Genomic DNA, 26,041 nt, shown 5'->3' on the forward strand with positions numbered 1-26,041 from the left:
ACCAAGAATAAATTTTAAATACAAAGGTTTTTTTCCTAATCGTTACAAGCATAGCAACAAAATCCTCTACTCTATTGATCTCAGATTTTCTCCAAGATAGATTTTTTTTTTACTCCTTTGCGTAGGAATGTAGACAGTATCTTGACCAATATCACAGACTACAGAAGTTACAGAGAAAAAACTTGACATGTTTAGATATGAGAAGCATGATGATATTCAGAAACTGACAATGTATCACTGCTCCCGCCACTCGTTTGTATTCCAAGTTACAAATGTTCTGGGGGAAAAAAAGGTTGATGTCAGAGGTGAAGAATAAGGACAGTAGCACCAGACCAAATGGATTCAACACACACACATCACGAAGAACGGGGAGAAATGTTTCCAGTGTCACAAATGGAATTATTGCCTGTCGTATCTGAAAATGCTCAGAAGACACAAAAGAATACTGAAAAGAGCTCCAAAAAAGTGCAAGAAATGGAATGTGGGATTATTTTTTCCCCTCTCGTTTTTTTTTTTTTCTCGCTAAGATACTGAAGGCGTCGCAAACACACAAAAGCAAGCGACCGACACAGTCACCAAACACAGTAGTGCAGTTAAAATCCTAAAGCTTACTACAGTCAGAAAGTCTTCAATTACATTTCAGTCCTTTACCAAGGACTGTAAGAAACAGTTGCATTAAGTTTATCAACTCGATTTAAGTAAGGCAGTGAGAACTATACTAGGAAAAAATCGAGGAAAAAAAAAAAACAGCTTGCCTTCTGCCAGATGGGGTCCAAGTTCGACAGTGACCTCAGTTTTTAACTGAAACTTTAATCAGATGGCACCTTTTTCGTTTTTTTCTGACAGTGATATGCAAACCATATTCCTTATTAGCCTGAGAATCATACCCATCCCCCCCTCTTCTTCTTCCAGTCTCAGGGTAGCGCTACGAATTTTATTTACATTGATTGCAGTTTAGTGTTTTTTGTAAACTGCTGTAGGCAGAGCTGAAGTTTTTAAGGCCCTGGGGTTTAACTCTGTGCTCCCAGCCTGCAAGGATATATTGATTTTTTTCTTTCTTTCTTTTAAAGTCTGAATGATTTTGTTTTTTAGAAGAAGTTAATACTTCTCTATCATAAACAGCACCAATTTAGCTTCTCTCCAAGGAAGTACATGAAAAAGCTAAAATCTTTTTTTTTCTTGCAGTGTAAGAATAAACCGTCCACTGGCATTCTTACAACTTTTTAACATTTCTTTAACTCAATGATCTATTATATTATAATCTCTCCGAAAGGTTCCTCCCTGGGAAACAACAGAATGAATTTGGAGGGGGCCAATCAGTAGAAAAGCTAAAATCTGCAAAAATATAGAACACACTTTTCTTTTCTTACAAAACAAAGAAATATTAGCTAATGCTCTTTATTTTTTCCTTCATCTTCCCCCCCCCCCACTAGAGACAAAAAAAACCCCAGGATGTCTGTATTCATATTTTAGGACGAATTGCTTTCAAAGAGATCACGCCCATTAAAAAAACCCTCCTGCACAATCTCTACAACACTTTAAAAAAAAAAAAACACTAATAAAAGAAACTAATCTTGACTGGGGGAATCCTTCATTCAAGTTTTTAAAAATTTGTCTTTAAAAATGAAAAAGAAAACAGCTTTCTAGTTAATACAAATTCTGTTTTGCACCCTCATCTCCTCTAGATAAGGCTAACTAGTTTCCCTACCTAGCACTTCTTTTTACTTCTGCACCTCTGTCTAACAACCTACCCCGTTGAAAAAAAAAAGAACAAAGGAAAAGAAAGCATTTCCCTCAATACTGTTTTTTTTTTTAAAGCGCCTCCTCAAAAAACAACACAATCATACAATAAGTTCACAGCCCCCTGTTGGTCTGTAATGTTTGTTTCCTCTGACCCTTGTTTTGTTTGGCTGTGTCTCTATATTTCTCTCTCAATTTATATATATATATATAATATATAATATGCATGTCTATATATACTTTTAAAAAATTACAATGTAATAACACAGTTCTTTTCAATATAGGTCAGAACAGACTGTAGCTTATGGGCCATCTAAAATTTCTTCTCTAGTGCGGCTGAAGTACCACTCAGATTGATTTTCTTCAACGACAGTTCCAGTCAGTCTGGCTCCACCTCAGTCTCCTAACACATCTCATTTCTACAGTGAGGCAAAGACAGCGGTCGGTGTCATATTATAAAGGTGTTTTCGACAATAAAAATACAGATTCCCATTCCTCCCCCCCCCCCACAACACTGCTCACTCTTACCATCTTCAAGGCCATGTTTAAATCATTAATATGATATTTGTTTTTCCTGGTAAGAACATGATTGCTGGACCACTTTAAACTTGGAAATGCCCCTCTTTATTTTAATTTTTTAAAAAAGTCTTATAACCTCCTCACTTATGGGAAGGGGAGGGGAAGCCCTACTTGATTTTTCCACACCTACATTGTTTGGAAGTACGTGTTGCCAGGTAACAGTTTCACAGCCATTTTCAAGGGCTAGGATTCCCCCCCCCCCTCTTTTCCAAATTTGTATCTATATATCTTTAATGTCTTAAACATCCTGTACACATCTGGGAATTTGCAAGACAAGTCTTTTTTTTCTCTCTCTCAGAAGGCAGTTAAGCAAGCTCTCTGTTACCAAAATGCATATCTTAAAAATGGTGTAAAATAATATTGCAATATACAGATGGATTTGTTGGGCTGCATTACTCTTGGGCCTTGCTGCCCTCTTCCGTTAACTCTGTTGAGCTCCCAGGTTTGACAGCTGCAGGTTCCTCTGAATTCCCAGAAGCCTCAGAGTCAAGTCTGGACCGCTTGAACCTCCGATCTGGATACTGGCTGTTGTCAAAAGGCATGCGATGGACGCAGAGGACATGGGTCTTCAAATTTCCCTTCTGAGAGGCACTATAAGGGCAGTATCTGCACTGGAAAGGCCGGTGACCTGCATGAAAGGCAAATATTGAGTTAGTTTTTCTCCACATCTTCAGGTTTTTTTTTCCCTATGGCACACTCATAGAGTATAAGAATGTCAAATAGATCCCCTCTGCCCTCTGTATGTGTGGTGATTCATACAAAGGTTTATTAGATTTATATCCCGCCCTCCCCACCGAAGCAGGCTCAGGGCCACTCACAACCAATAAAATCACAATAAAACAATTCAGGCACATTAGTTACATCATAATTAAAATTAAATAATTAAAACAGTCTGGTGCTAATATCATTTGATGTCACTGCATTTCCAATGGAGTTCAGTATTTATTAGATATTATTATTATTATTATTATTATTATTATTTGTTTATTTATATCCGCCCATTCCCCCACTGGGGGTCAGAGCCGAGTACAGCAAACAGAAATGAAATCACAATAAAATCATAATAAAACCAATTACAACATTCATCAAAGTGCAGCAAGATGATTCAGCAAGATGACATGACAGCAAGGTGGCATAGCACAAAATAGTACCACAATACAGCATCACAGTACAGTAGTGCACCAGAGCAGTAGCAATATCATTCCCTACTACTATATCAGTAATTCAGAATCAATTAAAGGCTAGCCAGAACAGTGTTATCTTGCAGGCCTTGCAGAACTGGGTGAGGTCTCGCAAAGCCTTAACCTCCTCCAGCAGCTGGTTCCATCAATAGGGGGCAGCAATCGAGAAGGCTCTTTCTCTGGTGGATTTCAATCTTGCCTCCCTCAGCCTGGGGATGACGAATAGATTTTGCGTTCCAGATTTAAGTACCCTCTGGGGAACATGTGGGGAGAGACGGTCCCTAAGGTAAACAGGTCCTCGGCCATTAGGGCTTTAATCTTTTCTGAGGTGTAGACAATCTTTGCACTGGCAACAAAACACCTCCGTTTCATATGAAATCGATTTGATCCAGCAAGGCTCTTGTTATGCTCTTAATAGACAGATTCATGGAAGATAAATCTATCAGTGGCTACTAGGGTGGCCAAGTCCAATTCAAGAAATATCTGGGGACTTTGGGGGCGGAGCCAGGATACATTGGGGGTGGAGCCAGGAACAAGGGTGTGACAAGCATAATTGAACTCCAAGGGAGTTCTGCCCATCACATTTAAAGGGACAGCACACCTTTTTAAATGCCTTTCTTCCATAGGAAATAATGAAGGATAGGGGCACCATCTTTTGGGGCTCATAGAATTGGACCCCCTAGTCCAATCATTTTGAAACTTGGGGGTTATTTTGGGGAGAAGCACTAGATGCTATACTAAAAATTTGGTGCCTATACCTCAAAACATAGCCCCCCCAGAGCCCCCAATACCCATGGATCAATTCTCCATTATTCCCTATGGGAATCGTTCTCCATAGGGAATAATAGTGCCCAGTAGACATTTCCCTCCCCCCCCATGCTTTCTAAAGTGGGGGGAGGGCCTCCAAACCAGGGAATCCCCTACTTACTGGGTCTTGTTCCTGCAGGATTTTACTTGATCTGAAAACGAAAGCAAAACAAAGGGAGGGGCCCTTCCTGTTTCCTGCTCAGCCTTAAAGGCACATATTTTAAAAATGGACCTGCAGGAGCTCCAAAACTACATGGTGACTGTGGGGGGTGGGGCTTCCCCCACCGGCCAGCTGGCTGGGGGCGGGGAGAAGCCTGTAAAAATGGGGGATCCCCGCTGGGACCTGGGGATTGGGAAGCCTAGTGGCTACTAGCCATGCTGTTGCCTTCTGGTTCTCTGAAGCTCCACATTCTGAGGCCCTTAAACCTCTGAATACTGGCACCAGGAGGCAACATCAGCAGAAGGCCTTGGCCTCTGTGCACTGTTGTTGGGCCTACAGAGGAGCTGGTTGGCCACTGTGTGAGACACATGGCTTTTCCTCTTCATCCCCCGCAGCTTCAGTCTTGCTGAGATTTAAAGGCACACACACACCCCTTCCAAAACAGAAACCATTGCAAGCTTTTGAACCTGCCTGAAATCTAAAGGCACATCATGGCTGTTGGGACAGGGCCAATTAGCTGGCGGTGGGAAGAAGCCTGCAAAACTGGGGACTGGCAAGCCTACAGCATTGGCACCACAATGATTCCCCTGCTTTTGGCTCCCGCTGATCCGTTAACCAGCTGCAGAAGCAGTGAGGCCTTGGCTGAGAAGCCTCCTGCCAAACCAAGCACCCTTGTTAGCCTAGCAACAAGTTAAGGTTCCCCAGAGTGGCAACTTGCATCTCTCCAGGGCCTTTTCAGGTCAGGAATGGATTTTGTGACCAAAACATTATAGCCCAAATCTCTAAAGGGTAATTAAAGAAAGCAAATGGAACTCGTGCTGATCTTTTCCCTTTTGAAGTGTGCGGGCTTATTCTGCTGACTCTATTTCTTCCTTCCAAATTATTCCGAGCCAGCCTTAAACTTCATGCACTATCTGGTTTGAGAGGTTGTATTTCAGCAATCACATTTCAACCTATGCTGGGAAGTTGTTGATGTGTTTTACTGGAACCTTATGAGGTTTGTCTCTCAAATTAACTTAAGCCCAGGCCATCTGAGGTCAAATGCACTTAGCTCGCTTTAATTTGCTTAAATAAATGAATAAATAAATGCTCTTGACCATCTACATGAAAAGTCAAAGCAACAGGAAGACATGATCGAAGAACCACATATGAAGAGCACAGATTTCCACCCATCCCTTTTTAGTTTTGTTATTTTTTCCTTTTGTCATATATCTAGGCTACACACAGATCATTCAGCGTGAATCGACTCGGGCATGGTGCATAGAGTCATGATGTGCATACTGCGAAACTCGGTCGTTACAATCTAGCAGAACATGGATTAGGCTCGTTCATGGCAAACAGTAGGCTTAAGTACACAGATTCTGTCTCATGTGTACACGAGAGCTTTTGATTGAATAGTGCCAATGGGTGCACCTAGGGCTTTTTTTGTAGCAGGAACTCCTTTGCATATTAGGCCACATACCCCTGATGCAGCCAGTCCTCCTGGAGTTTACAGTAGGCCCTGTACTAACAGCCCTGTAAATTTCTGTAGGACTGGCTACATCAGGGAGGTGTGGCCTAATATGCAAAGGAGTTCCTGCTACAAAAAAATCCCAGGGTGCACCTCATGACCCTTCAGCAGTGATTCATCGCATCTAAGAACAAGTGTGGTGGTTAGCGTGTCAGATCAAGATCTGGGAGGCCCAGGTCCAAATCCTAATTCGGACAAGATGGCTTGCTAGGTGACGTTGGGGCAATCACTCACAGCCTGACCAACTCATAGGGTTATTGCTGTAAGTATAAAGTGGTGGAGGAGAGAATTGTGTTGTAAGCACCTTTGTCCTCACTGGGAAGAGAAGTATGGTATAAATAAATAAGTAAAAGCAGGGCTTTTTTTTGTAGCACGAGCTCCTTTGCATATTAGGCCCCTCCCCCTGATGTAGCCAATCCGCCAAGAGCTTACAGTAGGCCCTGTAAGCTCTTGGAGGATTGGCTACATCAGGGGTTTGTGGCCTAATATGCAAAGGAGTTCCTACTACAAAAAAAGCCCTGAGTAGAAGGGAAGTCATTGGGTTGCTGCAGAGTGGGTCAGGGCTGCTGCTTTACTCTTCTCTTCACCTGCATCAATCACTGCTTATCACTGGCTGGTTTTAACAGGTACATCTACTAAGAAACATGTTGATGGCTCTAAATCCACCCCTGTACAGGTATGCTCTCTCCTTTGAAACTCTCCAGGTCTCTGCTACAGGTGCTTGGCAGCTATTTCATCTGAGAACATCCTTCTGGTTTTGCACATTTCTGATGCTTCCAAAACGTATGCCTTGAAACATATAGACACATGGGGTGGATCCTAGCCTTATCCAATCACTGCACTGAGCAATCTTTGGAGGATAAATGGATCTGCCACTCTGGAACCTGGTGACAGGGACATGGGGCATGGAGGTAATAATTGATTTTTCCATTAATAATTATTATCCTGGCAGCCAGAAGTTCTAGCTCTTTTGGTGCTATGCACTACAAGGTGGTGAGCTAGACTTGTTTTTATGGCAAGAGAAGAAGACTGCAGATTTATATCCTGCCCTTCTCTCTGAATCAGAGCCTTAGCACGGCTTACAATCTCCTATATCTTCTCCCCCCACAACAGACACCCTGTGAGATGGGTGGGGGGAGAGGGGCCTTTCAAGGACAACTCTTGCAATAATGGCTAACCCAAGGCCATTCCAGCAGATGTAAGTGAAGGAGTGGGGGATCAAACCCAGTTCTCCCATATAAGAGTCCACACACTTATCCACTACACCGAATTGTCTCTCGGAGCCATTTCAGAGGTGGTTTGCCATCACTCTTGCCTCTGCATCACAACCCTGATATTCCTTGGATGTCACCTTTCCAAATACTAGCAAAGGTCGAACTTGCTTGGCTTTCAAGATCTGATGAGATTTGGCTAGCCTGGGTTATCCAGATCAGGGCTGCTTTTCCATTTCTGTCTTAGAATCACCAACATGGCAGCCCCTCCTAATGAATATGACTGGTTAAGAACCTGGGCTCAACTGTGTTAGTGTCCGGCCCCTCAGAATTGACAGGCATCAGGTCCTAGGTTGTCTACGCATACCAAGATACTGCTCAATCACTGCTGCTGTTCTTTGAAAATCTATGTAGTGCTACTTAATGTTATGAAGATTATGGGGAAAGCACATAATGGTTCGTCTAACTGAGATGTCAGGTTTTTTAACACCCAAAGGAAAGATACTAAGGAAAGCAGAGAACAATATTATAAATAGAGCATAGGTACAGCTCAGGAATCTCAGCATAAGGACTTTCAAGAAACCATTAAGGGATAAATTGCACTATTGAGTCTTAAGGCTGAATCTGTTAAACTGAATGTCTTTATGAGACCATATAATCTATGCTGCAGTGTGCTAAGGGATTTTATCACGGCAACAGTGAAACTTCTAACACCCATTGGTTGAACTGAAGTGATGCTCTGGGATGTCCACAGACATTCCATTTGCTGAGGGAAGTTGTCGAGTGCAGAATGTCCACAATAGTCCAGTGAGTTGAAAAGCAATATAAGCTTGGGTGAGAAAAGAAAACTCCTCAAAGATATTTCAGATCTGAAGTTAGAAATTTACCAAAGAAAGACTGCCAGTTTACCAATCGAGACTGCCAACTAAGCAAATCCTATTCCTAAAGACAGCCTGGTACAGACAGAAACTTTCCAGTCTAACAGTTATTCTTGTGCCTTGCTATCTGGTTTCATTTTCTCAACCACTGAGAGGAAGGAAGGGCAGCAAGGCAGGAGAATGACTCAGCAGATCAGTGTCTGACAGGAATGGCATCCACCCATAACAGGAAGCCCATCTTCTTAACAAACAGGATCACTCCAACAGACATTTCTGAGGATATCATTTCCAATTTCTGCTGGTCACTGCACTGCGTATGTAGGAGTTATTTTGTTTTTGGGGGCTGATCCTGCCACCTACTGGACAGGATCAAAATCCTTGCATAAATTCTATAAAGCCAGGTTGTAATGGGAGAACATGTGCAGGCATTTGACATGAGGATACATTTTTGCCCCTCCCCCCAGTGATAGGAGCCCCCCCTTACAGCAGAAAAATGGGCAAAGGATTTACATGGACACACAGGGAGAGATGGAACAGATGTACTGGGGCCATTGCTCTCCACCACAATTGCCTTGCGGAAGAAGTTAGGGCAGAGTTTTAAGTAGGGTTGCCAGCTCTGGGTTGGGAAATTTCTGTAGATTTGGGAGTGCAGCCTAAGAAGGGCAGGGTTTGGGAGAGAGGAAGGACATCCACAGGGTATAATTAGGGCTTTTTTGTAGCAGGAACTCCTTTGCATATTAGGCTACACCCCCCTGATGTAGCCAATGCTCCAAGAGCTTACGGTAGGCCCCGTAAGAAGAGCTCTGTAAGCTCTTGGAAGATTGGCTACATCAGGGATGTGTGGCTGATTATGCAAAGGAATTCCTGCTACAAAAAAAGCCCTGGGTATAATGCTGTAGAACTCATCTTCCAAAGCAACCCTTTCCTTAATGGGAATTAATCTCTGTAGTCTGGAGATCAGTTTTCTGGAAGTTCTCCAGACTATGATTATAGGGTTGCCAGGTCTTACCTGGCTGCTGATGGGATATCCCCCCCCTCCTAGATTTCCAGGCACAACCTTCCTCCCATCCATTCCGCTAGGATACAGTTCTCTGGGCCCAATGAAATCCCCCCAAACCCTATCTTCTCCAGGCTTCATCCCCCAAACCTCCAAGAATTTCTAACCCAAAAGTAGCAATCATATAGGGTTCCCATTTCTCTATCCCCGGCAGGGGTTCCCCTGATTTCATGGTCTCTAAACCACTAGCTTGGAGATGGCTGGCAGGGAGAGCCCTGCCCTAAAAGAGCTCCATCATCACCCAACATGCCCAGCGTGATGACATCACCTGGAGGTGACATCATTGCACAGGGGACACTCTAGCATTTGAGAAAAACACTATGGCAATTCTATATGATTGCCACCTTTGGGTTAGAAATTCTTGGAGATCTGTGGGATGGAGCCTGGAGAGGGTATGGTTTGAGGGATTTCAGTGGGTTCTGAAAATTGCATCCCAGTTGAGTAGATGGGAGGAAGGTTGTGCCTGGAATCTGTTCGAAATCAATGGAAATGCCCGCTAGAATGGCTTGCTAATACAACTGTTCGATTCGAGTCCAGTAGCACCTTATTGGAAAACAGTAAGATTTTCAGGATATAAGCTTTTGAGAATTAAAGCTCCCTTTGCCAGACCTCTCCCACCTTCTGACTAGGATAAAAAGTCTCAGATCTCCATTCCTACTTGTGTCTGATGGGGGAAGCTTTGACTTTCGGAAGCGAAGGTGGCTACTGGACTCTAATCTAGCTGTTCTACTGCAGATCAACACAGCTATCCTCTGAAACCAATACAACTAGTTCAGCAAACCCAATGCTTTCTGACACGCCTTTCCAAGCTTACACTCTTGCCTATGCAATGTCCCTGACAGTTCCCAAGTACATTAGCTTAATCAAGCAGTAATCATTAAAGCATTAACACTAATTTATTAATCAATTTACTAAAATAATTTTTAAGAAGGATCCAATATGAGTGAACTAAACAGTACTTAATTATGCCCCCAAATGCTTTCTCTCCACTTAGTATCACTCTAAGTTCTCCAATCTGGGGAGGAGGGGAGTTTGAATATTAATATCTCTGCAAATGCGTTAAAGATTTTGCTTACATTCATACACGGCCGGCAGAAAGCAAAAAACACATTAGCGGCAGCAAAAAGAGGTGCCGCTTGGCCACGCATCCCTTTTTTCATCAGTAACTTTTGGGGGCCATCAAAATTCCCCATCACTGTCATGAGAAAAAGTTAAGCACACAATAAGTTAATTTGTATTGTCACTGTGCAGTACGATGGCAGTAAAGAGCACATCAATTTTTAATCCGGTATGAATAATATATAAATATGTATACACGGTGAGGGTCAAAGAGTGTAAGAGCAAAAAAAAAGCAGTGGTACGTTGTTTACAGCCGCAGTCTCGCCAGAAAAAAGAAAAGAAAAATCCCAGAGATCAGTCTTACAAAAGATAACAACATCTGCAATTTGCTCGTAACTAGGGGGCAAAGCAGAATGCCCATTTCTCTTGGGTAACACCGCCCATTAATTACTGCTCAAAACTGGTTGTGGGCAGTAAGATCTTAAAATAACCAGGCCTAGATAAGCAGGCAAGTAATTTATACCATCTTTATCAGATGGTAGTTGGGGAGGATTTGGGGGCTGCAGGCTCCTTCTTTTCAAGTCATAGATCACATATATACTAGCTGGGATGTATCTTCCAATGTATAATCATTTGAAAGTCATTTTCAAAGAACACTTTCTCATGGTTCTGAAGACAAATATTGTACTGCAAAACCAGAAAGCAAAGTTATCACTGGACGGTAAGGATTCATACGATGAGGATTACTTAAAAATAGCCTTATGTCAATATGAGATGGAAGCTGTCTTGCCCTGGATAGCCCTGGCAGGCCCAGTCTCATCAGATCTTGGTAGCTAAATAGGGCTGACTCTGGCAAGAACTTGGATGGGAGACCATCTTGGAATACCAGCAGTTGGGAGGCAGAGACAGGATCTATTCAGCCACCTCTCTGAATATCCTCCATACCCCCAGTAGGAATCAGTCACCAGAAGTCACCTTGACTTCGTGGTGCACAAATACACTTACACATGCACACGCACAAACACACACATGCACATAATATGAGCAAAATATGAGATGGAGACTTTGGGGTGGAGATCCAGTGGCTTTGGTCAGCTCATACTTCCATTTCATTTTTCAACCCTGATTACTCTGCAGGACTGCGTCTCCCAATATGCTCCTCTCTGACAGCTTTATCTAGCGAGAGAAGAAAATTCCATACCCAGTCAAACAGGGTAGCTCTGAAGAGTGCAGAGATCACTCATTTGGTGAGGTTCAAACTGCCTGTAGAAACCTTAAAGTCAGTTAAAAACTCAAGGAAAGTACTGGTGTTTCAAGAGAAGGGGTTTGGGTTCTTGAAAGAGTGTACTAGCCTTCTGCAACCCGAGAGAGAGAGAGTCAGTGAATACTCAAAGAGAATATACTGGAGTGTTTGGGGAAACACTGCAACAAAAGCCTCTGAACATAAAGATTTAAGTAACTGTGAATAGCTTAAGAAACTCTCATTAGCTTGAAACATAAGAACTACATTATGTGCATGTACTAGTTCTACCTCAGAGTTATCTACGTATATTGAGTTACCTCAGAAACTTTACCTAACCTTTTCCCTCTATTGTCAATAAATTATTTCATTAATTTTGAATTTTCAGTCTCAAGGCAGTTTTTAGTGGTTTAAGTTAATGGGAAATCCTAACTCTTCCGTCAGGTTCCTGAGCTGAGCCAGCAGTAAAATATCATACTGAGACAGGGTGGGACAGCCAGAGATCTTCAGGAAAGAAGAAAACAGACCACTGGGGTTGCTCAGTCAGAAAGGATAACAGAAAAAGAAAGAAGATCTTGCCTCTGAGGGAGGGAAGTGGATGGGACTCTAGACAGGTAGCTCTAGAAATTACTAAAAACTCTAGAGTGACTGCTTTTGCTTTGGGGCTGGAACTGAAAGGAATAATTGGGCTTGAGACACTGGAGGGTTTTTGGGTTTTTTTGCTGTTGTTCAGTTTATTCCACTTGGAGTGGTGGCCAGCAATGGGAACTTCAGTCCTTAGTAGCTCCAGCCAAGACAATTTTTTACAAATGGAAAAGTGTACTTTACAGAGCAATCCTCTGCTGCTGAAGATATGTAAATCAATGAGCTTCTAAGGGAATAAAAGGAAAGGAAAGTGTAATCTTAAACAGTTACACCCTTCTAAGTTCACTGAAGTCAACTGGATTATAATGGTTATAACTTTGGTTAGAGTGCTACTGCTAATGTCTGCAAATATCTTTTTATTTTATTTATGGTTAGTGTTTTAATTGGATATGTTGACTTGTTATATTGTGGTATTTTAAAAGATGTAATCTACTTTGCATCTCTCTGAGTAAAAAACAGGTTCTAAATTAAGTTTAAATATACATTCTGATATTACTATTATATTCATTGTCAATCATTTTCTAGCAGCCACCCTTGAATTTGTCAAAATGTTTTACAAGAGTTCAACAGGTGTTACTAGCTCTAACATGTGAATGTATTTATGCTTCTTTACAGTACATCTATCCTCCTAATGTACTTTGGTTTAATAGTCATGCCCAGGGCTTTTTTATAGCAGGAACTCCTTTGCATATTAGGCCACACACACCCTGATGTAGCCAATCCTCCAAGAGCATATAGGGCTCTTAGTACAGGGCCTACTGTAAGCTCCAGAAGGACTGGCTACATCAGGGGTGTGTGGCCTAATATGCAAAGGAGTTCCTGCTACAAAAAAAGCCCTGATCATGCCCTCTTGCCCAGGATTTCTGAAACCTGGGAGGGACACTAGTGATTTCTAATAGGCACTTCTAAGCACCTTCTCCATTATGAGTCCCTTGGATTCTTTGGGGAAATCCATGATTGTTAAAGCAGTGTGAAGTCAATATTATATTTGTCCTGCTAACATACCACACTTTCTCCTGGATTGTTTCTCCTGCAGACTATTGGTCTGCAGTTGAAGAGTTAGATTCAAGCCCAGTAGCTTAAAGACCAATAGGATTTTGGATGTATGACCATTCAAGAGGCAAAGCTCAGATTTTTTTTTTTTCCTGGACTGCATCAACACGTGGTCATGAAAGATACTTGGTAATTTATTATTCTTCTGTCATTTTTTATTGCTGCATCTGGATTAATCCAAACTGCTGTCCTCTAGCTTGACAGGATAGGGCAGGGGTGGCTAAACTGCAGCTTGGGAGCCACATGTGGCTCTTTCACACATATTGTGTGGCTCTCAAAGCCCTCACTGCCCTGTAGGCCAGCTTGGAGAGGGCATTTTAGTACTTCTCCAAGCCAAGCCAACCAGTAGCTTGGAGAATGCATTTAAAGTTGTTTTCTTTTCCTCTCTCCTCCCCTTCCCTATCTATTTTCCTTCCTTCCTTCCTTCCCTCAAACACCTGACATTCATGTTTTATGGGTCTCAAACATCTGACTTTTAATCTATGTGGCTCTTACATTAAGCAAGTTTGGCCACCCCTGGGATAACGAAACTTCCAAATATGGAAATGAGTTAACCAAATTCCTCCTGTGTCCTTTGCCAGAGTGGCAGGATCAAGTTGTCAACAACAACTGTTGGGAGTGCCATTGGACAGAAGGAAAAAGATGCTGTCTGTTAAAGAGGGCTCCATTTTGTGTTTCAATGTTACTCAGTTAATTTAGCCTTTGAGGGGAAAACGCTTTGTTTTGTTTTCTTTTCTTTCAGATTCCTGATCTGATATGTTGCTTTGTGACATGGTACGTCATCCTGCATCAGTCACATCACATCACGTTAAGTTTCATGAAGTGGTGTGCCTGAATGCTGAGCCCAATGAAGAGTTTCAAAGAGAATAGGTTCTGAAATCCAGCCACATTTTTTTTAAAAAAACCAACAGATCTCAAAGGCTATTTTAATGACAATTATCAGGGTGACAAAGCTTAGTCCTAGTTATTTTATTTTTTTACATATTGTTCATTAGTAGAGTTATTTTTCTTTAAAGGGATGGATAATTTTGCCAACCAGTTTTTAATCATTTCTTTTACAAGCACAGTGCAGTACCTAACAAAAGATAACGGAAATGATCCTGCAATCAAAGATGTGGAGTTGGCCTGTTCAGAGCACAAACTAATGATGCATGCTTGAGAATATTTCTCTAGCCCCTGCATATACAGAATTCTGAATCACGATCAGTTTCCATACAAGAGCCAAAGGCTACCTCCCATAATCCAGACCCCTCTAATTGTAACTAATTTATTGACATCAGCAGATAAGCCATTATTTTTTGGGGGGGAAAGATAAAGTGGACAGCCCAAAGAAGAGAAGGCGGGGGTAATCAATGTTAAAGATGTTTATTTTTATGGTCAGGCTAAATTAATCATGCCCTTTTTATGAATATTTGACCGTGGTCCAAATTCCATGTGTGGTTCCACCAAGACCCAGCCGATCTTTATGATCTAAAAGGCACATATGTAGGGGGCTTGTACAGAAGTGTAAAAAGAGCCATTAGAATCGGCATGTGGATGAGACACGGAATTAATTCCAGATTGTTACGGGTGTACTAATAGCAGCAAGAAGCATGGCTTTCTCCCAAAGCAGCAAGAAAGGGTAATTTCAAAGAAAAATGCCAATTGTATATTACTCAAAAGCCTTCTGCTCTTTCCACTATGCTGAGCTTTAGTGTGTCAAATATTTGTATGGATATTGCTTAAATGATGATGCAGCTTGAAAACATACCAAAATGCACATATATTCACATTTAAAGGCTAGAATTTTGGGGACAGCTATCAGAAAGGACTATACAGCAGTGGATATTGAAAGCTTTGCACAAAGCTGTACGTTAAAACCAGGGGTGGGGAGGGGTGGAATAATGCCCTAAATTTCTGATTATACGAAGCAGTTTTACATTGAGTCAAATTAATGGCTCATCTAAGTTGGTACTATTATCTCTGACTGGCAACAGTTCTCCAAGATCTCAGGCTGTGAATGAGTCTTTCCCAGGGCATTTTTTGTAGCAGGAAATCCTTTGCATATTAGGCTATACCCCCACCCCCTCGATGTAGCCAATCCTCCAAGAGCTTACTGTAGGCCCTGTAAGAAGAGCCCTGTAACCTCTTGGAGGATTGGCTACAAAGGAGTTCCTGCGACAAAAAAATCCCTGTTCTTTCCTAACAACGAAGATCCTTTTTCCCTGACTTGGATGGTCCAGGCTGGCCTGAGATGCTAAGCAGGGCTGGCTTAGCCTACTATTTGGATGGGGGACTACCAGGGTTGCCTTGTGTACTGTTTGGATGGGTGAAGTCCAGGGTTGCTAAACAGAGGCAGTCAATGGCAAATCACCTCTGTTCATGTCTTGCTTTAAAAAACCCTATGGTATCACCCAGGGCTTTTTTTTGTAGCAGGAACTCCTTTGCATATTTGGCCACATACCCCTGGATGTAGCCAGTTTTCCAAGAGCTTACAGTAGGCCCTGTAATAAAAGCCCTGTAAACTCTTGGAGGATTGGCTACATAAGAGGGATTTGGCTTAATATGCAAAGGAGTTCCTGATACAAAAAAGCCCTGGGATCACCTTAAGATGGCCACAACTTATCAGCACTTTCCACCAGTGAGATATCCTCTAGGGAACTGCAACCATTTTGTGGGAAAGTGGTACTATGACATAAAGATATGTCATTTGGAAAGGTATAAATATTTGTGCTTAAAACTTAGTGGCCTCTGCTGCGTTTGTAGATTTCAATTCCCCACCCCCACCCCTCCTTGCAAAGAACTCATAGCTGATTTTTTACTATCCATAGCTAACATTCTAAAACACTGTATGCATTACCCAATAGACCAGAATGGCCCTAAAGCAGCCATTCTGACCTGGAACATAATAATATGGATGGAGAAAAATGCTGAATAAATGCTTTGTCCAATAGACAATAATGGCTCTGATGGAACCATTCTGCTTTATGAGTCTCGCAATATACATTTTGAAAAACTCCCTGATTGCTGGACTGGTTGAGATGGCTCCAGTCAGCTACATACCTATAATGAAAGTCTGTACGAACTTTATGGATGAGCATGCATCCAAATATAAGCACAGGAGCAAATAAAATAAAAGACCCTCTGAGTAAATAACAGAAATTCACACGTTGCTGTTGCCCCAGTTACAGTGAGTGTACTAAGTCTGCTAACCAGGATTTCATTTGTGCACCTGGTAGGGAAAGTAGCTAATTCTAGGGTTGCCACCCCCCTGGTGGAGATGGGGGCCATTGGTAAGCTGACCAGTGGGGGGACTTACCAGGATAGGGAGGGAGGCCCAGGCTATGTCACTGGTGACATGAAAACATCACTTCTAGCATGCACCAGAAGTGACATCATTACCTCAATGGCAATGTTCTGGTCTATGGTCGAAGCCACTTGAACAGGGAGGTTTCTTTGTCAATGGAACAGACTCATGGTTTGTGAGCTGCAAACCCCATTGAAAGTGACCACAGTCACTTTCAGAAAGCATGAAAAACAGCCCAGCAGCAGGGAGCAGCCTGTTCCCCGCCACTCAGCTGTTTCAAGCTGTCTTGTGCAGTATCTTTAAAGTTAAAAAGGTACTGCACAAGACAGCATGAAACAATTGGGTGGCAAGGAACAGGTACTTGTCACAGCTGTTTGGGGGCTTTTTCATGCAATCTCTTTGAACATTAAAGGGACTGCACAAGACACTCCAAAATAACTGTTTTTGCAGCTTTTGTGGGGGACAGAAAGCAGGGGTCTAAAGGGACTCAGAGTCCCTTTAAACGCCTGCTTCAGCTCCATCCATAAACTGCCATGAACCACTATGGACTACTTTAAAAGTCCATGGAAGTTTGTGACCCATCATGAGCTTTGGCTTGTGAACCATGAGCAGCGCAAAATTTGTGATGAAGTTTGCAGAGTGGTAAGGTGAAGTACTGCAGTCCAAGCTCTGTTCATGACCTGAGTTTGATCCCGGAAGAAGCTGGGTTCAGGTAGCCAGCTCAAGTTGAATCTCAAGTCTTCCATCCTTCTACGGTTGGTAAAATGAGTACCCAGCTTGCTGGAGGTAAAGTGGAGATGACTGGGGAAAGCAACAGCAAACCACCCCATAAAAAGTCTGCCAAGAAAACATCCTGATGTGACATCACCCCATGGGTCAGTAACAACCTTGTGCTTGCACAGGGGACTACCTTTACTTTTTTCCTTTTTTTGCTTTATGGTTTGGTTTGAACCCATCCCTACTTATGATGGAGGAGTCCAAGGCACACAAAAAACTGGAGCTAACCCTAATGTGAACCAAGTGAATTTCAGGACTAAGAAGGGATCAGGCAAAGATCAGCAGATTTCCCATATCTAACTGGAAACCAAGGGACTTGTTCTACTGCACTATTTCTATTTTAGGCCTGTTTCCACACTTGCATCCCAATGCTGCCCTGACATCAAAACTATCCCTGATTGGTGACAGCCAAGTCAGCACACCATGTCCCATTTGGTTTGTTTTTGAGTCACAGCACAACAGAATATTTTCTAGTGTACCACCAACTTACATGGTCACTGCATGCTCATATGTGAAGACAAACACAAACTTCCTCCTTTGAATAATACAGGTAAAATAAGCCAGTATGAGGTAGAAACTACCACATGCATAATAAACTCACACACAGAGAACATGACTCTTCATTTACATAAACGTCACGATCCTTGCATATAACACATACTTCTGAGTTATTAATCAAATGACTCACCAAACCTTGGAGGAAATATCACTAATTTTAAAGTATTTTTAAAGCACAGTCAGTGAACTAGATCTATTGATGAGTCATAGGTATATATACATGAATTATTGCCGTATGAGGCAATGGTAGAAGAGATTTCAAGTTGAATAATCAAAAGTTCCAGAAATATGTAGATGTAATTGTTCCAGTGTCAAATACAGATTTCATAATACCTGGAAAATTAAATATTTTATACTGTTTGGAACATTACCCAGTTATTGATGAACCATTCAGCCATCCCACTAAGAGAAAAATAAGTTGGGCTAATACAGAGGAAAACCACCTATTTAAGTGGAAAAAGTGGGATAATTCCACTCTTCTTTTATTTCTCACTAGCCCTGTACAAGTAGAATTCCCAAAACTGCCTTGGCAAATTCTGGGGAATTTGGGAGGCTGGTACCTGGGGAGAGTGGAGTTGGGGAGGATATGATGATATTTTTGAGTGATGCTCTAGTCTGCCTTTCCCACTTTGTATTGTCTTTACCATAGAGACTTTGAGAAATTCCTAGAGTGTCACTATGGGTGATACCAGACAGCCGTTTAAAGTCACCCAGGGGACGGGAAGCAGGTGGACGAAAAAAGAGCATCCACACATGCACATCTGCCTGCCGTCCCCGTCCTGCCCTGGTCCCAGGCTTGCCGGGAGCCAGCTCGAAAAGGCTGGCTAAGGCGCCTCTGAGGCGCCTCCCTGGCCATCTAGGAAGCCGGGAGGTGCCCAAAGTGTGCCCAGAGAGCCGTGGATGGGATGCAAGAACATTCCAGATGCTCCCTGGGCACCCACGGCCCTCCCCTTTTCTGCACGCCGTCTGGAAGCTCCGGGGCGTTTCATTTCCGGCTGGCTCTCTTTGGGACAGCTTTAAGCCAACCCAAACCTGTGAGTGAGAACCCCTATTTTTACTTATATACGGACATCGTGATCACTGGTTTGGTTGCCAGGGTGCCAGGAGTTTCAACTCACACACATCTGCGCTAAGACTTGGGTTTTGGTCTGCCATTTCTTCACAGAATTATGTGTATACTAAAGGCTTCATCTTTACAGCAGCACTCTGTCTTTGAATGGGTGCAAGCCAGAAGTAAAAGTATCTCCCAGCCTCTCCGTGCATGCCTAATCTCGGCTGTTGTAGTGGAAGAAGTCGCGCTGCCACGAGTTGTCCAGTCAAGCGGTTTTTCAGCCCTTTTAAATGGGAGCCATTTCCAAGGCTAACATCACCAGCAACCATCTTCCTGCACTTCCAGACGCCATTAGGGAGAAGCAGGAGGCCCACGCATCCAGCGGTTACCTCCAACATCTGCATAAAGCCATTATGCTTATCTTGGGCGTGCATCCTGCCAGACTGCCCGAGCCTTTGTCAAACGGAACCTTCAACAAAAGACGATGCCAGCCAGAGGAGGAAGAAGAGGAAGACCAGTCTTAATCCAGAGCCAGAGCTATTGTGTAAATCGGGTATCACTTTAGATATCAATTCGGCCCTCTATTGTCATTTCAGATAAGTTTGTAGCCTGTTTTAATCCCCTCAACACATGCCTCACCCCAACTGTCATACTGGACCCTCCCCCTGTCCGCCCCTTTTTGGCGACATAGGAGTCACATGTCCTGACATCCCCACAGTGTCACCAATCACGTAACGTACTGACCACAGATCGCATGACCTCATCCCCTGAAGGCACAACTCAGGTAATATAAGGCCAAGCAGATGGCAGTTCTCTCTCTGCCTGAGCAACATGTAACCAGATTGTTCCCCCTCCCTCCCTACTCTAAGTAAGGAGCATCAGACATGGCACATGGCAGTGCATGTCTATACCTTCTAGTTGTAACTGGACCCTAAGTCCATCAGGACCAGGTAGTATACCCTGTCTATGTTTTACCCTTGTGTTACCCCTGTATATTTCATGCTGTTTTCCTAGGACTGTATGTGTGATTGAATGATTGTGCATCCTTGTATGATTGCCTATATTTTATAATAAAAACACCCTTGATCATTAGACAAGATCTCCTCATTATTGGGTGACTTCCAAAGGAGACGCCTCCTGTAGACATAGATCCTTGATCTCACTAAAGCCTGATTGCCCACCAAACTAATTCCCCAAAACCTATTTTTAGGGCAATTTGGCTAACAACCAGCCGTCTGGTATCACCCTATGCGAAGGCCATTTTTAACCTTTCATTCTTCTGTCAGTGGGAAAATGCAGCTGGGAGCTGACAATTTCCTGTGCCAGGTGGGTAAATGGGAGGCTATATGCAGATGAAATATATTGGGGGAGAAGGAAGGAAGAGGGATCATATAGACCTGGTGGCTGTGTACCCTACCGTTGCATGTTTAGTGTGTCTGCCTCTCACCATGTAATCACAAAAAAGAAAAAACAGATTCTGAATACAGCTTCCTCCTTTCAGTTGCCCATAGCTACTCTGCCTAGGCTTACGGACACAAACCCCTTGGGAGGGCAACTTCCTGGCTCAAAATTAACATTTGGGAAGGGAAATAGGAACATGGACTGAGAAGTGCTATGAAGAGACATGTACACAAAGCTGGGGTAGAGTCACCCAGTCATGAGATATTAGAGGGCAGAGGATATTGCATCAGCCTTACCCCCAATAGATTAATCAGTCATCTAGAAAGCCATTTTTGTGAATGCACAGTAGCTAAAATAAGTTCTTCCACAGGGTCAATGATGATCATATCAGACGATATGCAGTGGTTCTATAACTGCTGAAATGCCATGAAAAATAACCTCAATGATAACACAAGCTGAACTACCAAATAGAAATGGAGGCCCAAGTTACAAATATTGCCTGGCTGGCATTTTTCCAACTGGGTCAGCTCAGGCAACTGGCTCCTTACCTGTGCTGACCTAGCCACTGTAATCCACACAACAGTCACCTTTAGACGATTACTATAACTCACTATGCAGGACTGCCCTTGAAAGTGATTCAGAAGTTACAACTTGTCCAGAATGTAGCATCTCATGTCCTTACAGGGACACTGATAACTGTACACATACAATTTGTAATTCGCCAGCTGCAGTGGCTCCAGATTGAGTACCAGGTCAAGTTCAAGATTCTGGTTTTGACCTTTAAGGCCCTAAACCAGGAGTGTCAACATGCAGCTTGGGGTCGAATCAGGCCCCCAGAGGACTCCTATCAGGCCCCCGAGTGACTGGCTATATCTGCTTCTTTCTCCCACTCTCTTGCTTCCTTCTGCATTACAGCTTGCTTTGCAAGGCTCTCTCAACTGCAGAGCTTTTGAGCTAAGCCTCTCTTCCTTCTATTGGCTGAGGCTCCTCTCTAGGCTTCCCAAATCCCCCGCCTGGGCGGGGGACCCCCAATTTGGAGCCTCCTCCCCCCGCTCACCCAAAATCCAGAAAGCGGGGGGAATGGTGGCCCTTCCCACGCAGCCTAGATCCCAGCAGCTTCTCCTCGCCCCTTCCCACCGATCCCCGATGCTTCTTCTCCTCCCTTCCCTTCCCTTCTCACCTCGGATCGCAGCAGCTTCTCCTTGCCCCTTCCCTTCCCACTCAGCTCCATCACAGCAGCTGGAGCTTTCCCAGGCTGCTTCCTTCCCCGCCCCAAAGGACCATGTGCCTTTGCACCTCCAGAGGTGGTGAAAGGCTTCAACTTTCTGTGTCTGTGTTGCTGTAAAGAAGCTGGCTGGTGAGTAGAGAGGCCAATCCCCTACATCAGATTTGTGAGAAGGGTGTGTGTGTGTGTGTGGAGGAGAGGGAAATGTCTTCATTATTCCCTATGTGGAGATCTTTTCTCACAGGGTATGATGGGGAATTGATCTGGAGGTTTCGGGGGCTCTGGGGGAGCTATTTTTTGAGGTAGAGGCACCAAAGTTTCAGTATAGTATCTAGTGCCTCTCCCCAAGTACCCCCCAAGTTTCAAAACGATTGGACCAGGGGGTCCAATTCTATGAGCCCCAAAAGAAGGTGCCCCTATCCTTCATTATTTCCTATGGAAGGAAGACATTTTAAAAAGTGTGCTGTCCCTTTAAATGTGATGGCCAGAACTCCCTTGGAGTTCAGTTATGCTTGTCACATCCTTGTTCCTGGTTCCGCCCCCAATGTCTCCTGGCTCCACCCCCAAAGTCTCCTGGCTCCACACCCGAAGTCCCCAGATATTTCTTGAATTGGACTTGGCAACCCTACTCCTCTCCCTCCTGGTCCTCTGGGGAAGGAAAGAAAAAGCCAGGTCTTCTTTTGTCCAGTTCCTTAGATCTCAAGGGAGAAATACAAAGAAAGCACCTTTAAGATCAACGAGTGCTAAAGTTTTAAAAATGTTTTAAGTTTTAAAAAAATCTTTAATTATATTTGTCTGTGTCCTTTATAAAGTTTATATCTCTGCTACCTTATCTTAAATAGCTACACACAAGACCCGGCCGGCCCAACAAGGTCTCATTTATGTCAGATTCGACCCTCATAACAAAATGAGTTTGACACCCCTGCCCTAAACAGTCAGTGACCAACATACCTAAGGGACCGTCTCTCCTAGAACGCCCTCTGAAGAGCACTACACTCAGGAGATCCAACATCTACTAGAAGTCCCTGGCTTAAAGAGTGTCCAGATGTCCTTCTCAGCCCTTGCTTCAACTTGGTGGAACTCTCCGCCTACTAACATCAGGGCCCTGACTTGTTACAACTCCATAGGGCCTTCAGGGCAGAGATGTTCCACCAAACATATGGTTGAGGACAACAACAGTATTTTAGCAAAAGTTTTAACAGCAACTGATCTATTAACTGTTCTTCCACCCCTCTCCCACCCATGTTAATGTAAACTGGGGGTCAGAAAGGATTTTGTACCATGGCGCCATATAGTTGTTAGGTTTTATGGTGTTGCATTTAAATTGTTTCATTATATCTTGTATGAATTTGTTGTCCACTGCACTGAGCACACTTGCAAGGAGGGCAGTATAAAAACTTAATGAAACAAATAAAGGAATTTTTAAAAATCTGATCTTATGACATCCCTATAAAGTCTCTACTAAGGGTGTGCAAAAATATAATGTTATTTTTGGTGTACTGAATTAAAAAAAGCTATTTCCCAATATTCCTAAATCCCAATATCAGTATGATATTGAGATTCAGAAAATATTTGAGATTGCTGAATTTATTTGGCCCTATTATACCCTATGGGGACCATCCCCATAGTATATAATGGAGAAGGGGATAGCGAACTAGTATCTCCTCCAGATTCACTCAAGTGCAGCTTGGCTTTAAAGTCAAGTCACATGCAAATGGACTCAAGGCAGTGTGAGTTCTCTGCGGGCTCTGCTGGGAAACCCGCCATCAGAAAGGTGAGAGGGAAGATCTCAGATGTCCTCCCCTTTCCATTCTGCTGGCCTCAGAAGCTGTGGCCAGCAGAAAGGATGGAGGGAAGGTCTCAGATCTTCTCCCGTTTCCATTCTGCTGGTCTCAGGAACTGCAGTCTCAGAACTTCCCCCCATCCCATTCTGCTGGCCCTAGGGAGAGTTCTCCCTGCAAGATCAGCTCCTTTGAAGGCTCCAACCCAGTCTAAACTGGACCTAGCTGTGCCTGCGGGCAAGGGAGGATCAGCTTGGGAGTTGCAGAACTGTCAACTCTCCCCGCCCCAGATGATCATTGGCTGATTCCTTTTGCAGCTTGGTTTAAACCAAGTAGCAAGAAGAGCCAGTCAGTCCCAGTTGAGACACCATGCAGTTGTCAGCTCTGCACCACTCCAGCTGATTCTCTCTTGTGGTTCCCTTGCACTTTGGCTGGAGCTGGCTCCCCTGAATAAAAGCAAAAAAAAAAAAAAAGGCTCCAGACCCCTAATCAGATCCCTGATCTGTATTCAGCCTAATAAACAAACAAAACAAACAAATATACTGATAGTGTATTTTTCAGGTATTTATTTGGTTCAGTTTATACCGAATGCATACCCCTAGTCTCTACCATTACTTCTGCTCACAATCTTTCCATGAATTAAAATACAGAAGGCTATCCCAGCAGATGCCTTTAACTTTGGCTAAGCAAAATCTATGTTAAATAAAAATTCTGACCATAAAATATTCAGACATTGACAAGTTATGGTGGGAGAAATCACTAGCAGAATCATAGAGTCTGAAGGGACCATACAGGCCATCTAGTCCAGCCCTCTACCCAATGCAGGATCAGCCTACAGCATCCCTGACAAGTCTTCATCCAGCCACCACTTAAAGGTTGCCAGTGAGGGAGAGCTCACCACCTCCCTCGGTAGCTGATTCCACTGTTGAACAACTCATACTATAAAAAAGCTTTTTCCTAATATCCAGTTGATACCTTCCCACCTTTAATTTAAACCCATTATTATGAGTCCTTTCCTCTGCTGCCAACAGGAACAGCTCCCTGCCCTTTAAGTACTTACAGAGAGTGACAGCCCTTTAAGTACTTACAGAGAGTAATCATGCCCCCCTCACCCTCCTCTTCTCCAGACTGAACATTCCCAAGGCCCTCAGCTTGTCCTCATAGGGCTTGATCTGCAGACCCCCAATCATCCTCGTCACTCTCCTCTGCACTCACTCCATTCTGTCCACATCATTCTTGAAGTGAAGCCTCCAGAACTGCACACAATGCTCCAGGTGTGGCCTGACCAATGCAGTGTACAGTGAAACTATGACATCTTACCAGGGGTCATTTTGTAGAAAAATAGGTGGTGGAGCTCATCCAGGGATTGTTATGCAGCTGCACCTACTTTTCAATGGACAAGGTGGGAAGGAGGAGGTGGAACTCTCAAAAAGGTTCAGGAGCTGTGCTCCTGTGAGCTCCCGCTGAATCTGAGGCCTGCATCTTATAATCTGGATGTTATGCCTCTGTTGATACATCCCACAATGGCATTTGCCTTTTTTGTCACTGCATCAGACTGGCTGCTCATATTTAACTTATGGTCCATCTTGTTCACAAACACTGCTACCCAGAAATGTATCCCCCATCCAGTATGTGTGTTTCTCATTTTTGTTACCGAGATGTAGAACTCAGCACTTGTTCACTTTCTCCCACTTTCCCAGCATGTTCAGATCTCATTGAATTCTACTTCTGGTGTATTCGCTGCTTCTCCCAATTTGGTGTCATCTGCAAATTTAATAAGCTCCTCCACACCGTCATCCAGATCATTGATAAAAGTACTGAAAAGTACCAGGCCCAAAACTGAGCCCTGTGGCACTGGACCCTTCCCCCCTCCCTTTCCATTCTGATGGCCTTGGGAACTGCAGTCTCAGATCTTCCCCCCATTCCATTCTGCTGGCCCTGCAGAGAGTCCACTGGACCCTTCCCTCCATTCAGATGAAATGCCATTGACAACTATGGTGCAGTTCTCCAACCAGTTCCCTATCCACCTAACTATCCTAGAGTCCAATCCACAGTCCTTTAGTTTACCCATCAGAACATCATGTGGAACCTTGTCAAAAACTTTACTGAAATCCAGGGAAACAACATCAACAGCATACCCTTGATCCAGTAAGCTCGCCACTTGATCCAAGAAGGAAATGAAGTTGTTCTGGCAGGACCTGTTGAGGAAAAATTTCTGCTGACTCCCCTGGATCAACAAGTTGTCCTTTAGGTGCTTGCAGACTGATCCCTTTAAAATCTACTCCAGTATCTTCCCTGGGGCAGAGGTCATACACCCTGGCCTATAGTTTCCTGGGTCATCCCTCCTCCCTTTTTTGAAAATTGGGATGACAGTCGCCCTCCCCCAATCTTGTAGCACTTCACATTCTCCAACTCTGGAATTAATTTTAGAAATTCTCCTGATTAAGACTTGAAGGAAGGAAGAGTGGGGTGCCACTTTTCTTTCATTTTGAAACAAAACAAATTTGGAGGAGTCTGGCACACCCGAAACACCCTGTTCTTCAGCCTGTGTAAGTGAGTTAGGCTGAGACAAGGGTTAAATATCTTATCATTAAACCAGAACAGACATCTTTTCCCTTCCTCTTTTCTGCAAAAGCTTTCCCCCCACACACGTTCAAAAATGAAAGGTGTCAGCCTTTGTGTTTACTTCTTGACATGATCCAGAATGTATGGCCAAGGAATGACAGATGCCTGTAACCAGCTGCAATGAAGCATGCTAAAGTTTCAGTCTAATCCACTTATTTCACTGCTGTCACATAAACCCAAACAAATGTGCACTACATTCCACTTGCTCCAAGGGTGG

General features: G+C 43.4%; 1 protein-coding gene across 2 annotated transcripts in view; it reads right to left on the bottom strand.

Moving 5' to 3' along the window:
* Positions 1–1,959: 1,959 nt before the first annotated feature.
* The window catches only part of ZNF536 (zinc finger protein 536), a 471,582-nt gene continuing 447,500 nt past the window's right edge, over positions 1,960–26,041 (bottom strand). Inside the window, exon 6 of one of the 2 annotated variants that reach the window (XM_060253717.1) lies at positions 1,960–2,947. In XM_060253717.1, coding sequence (XP_060109700.1) covers positions 2,712–2,947 — 236 coding nt within the window. In that variant the 3' untranslated portion in view covers positions 1,960–2,711. The remainder of the gene's footprint in view (positions 2,948–26,041) is intronic. The other variant, XM_060253718.1, reaches the window with a different exon arrangement.

Source organism: Heteronotia binoei, chromosome 14 (assembly GCF_032191835.1).
Source record: "Heteronotia binoei isolate CCM8104 ecotype False Entrance Well chromosome 14, APGP_CSIRO_Hbin_v1, whole genome shotgun sequence".
Classification (NCBI taxonomy): Eukaryota; Metazoa; Chordata; class Lepidosauria; order Squamata; family Gekkonidae; genus Heteronotia; species Heteronotia binoei.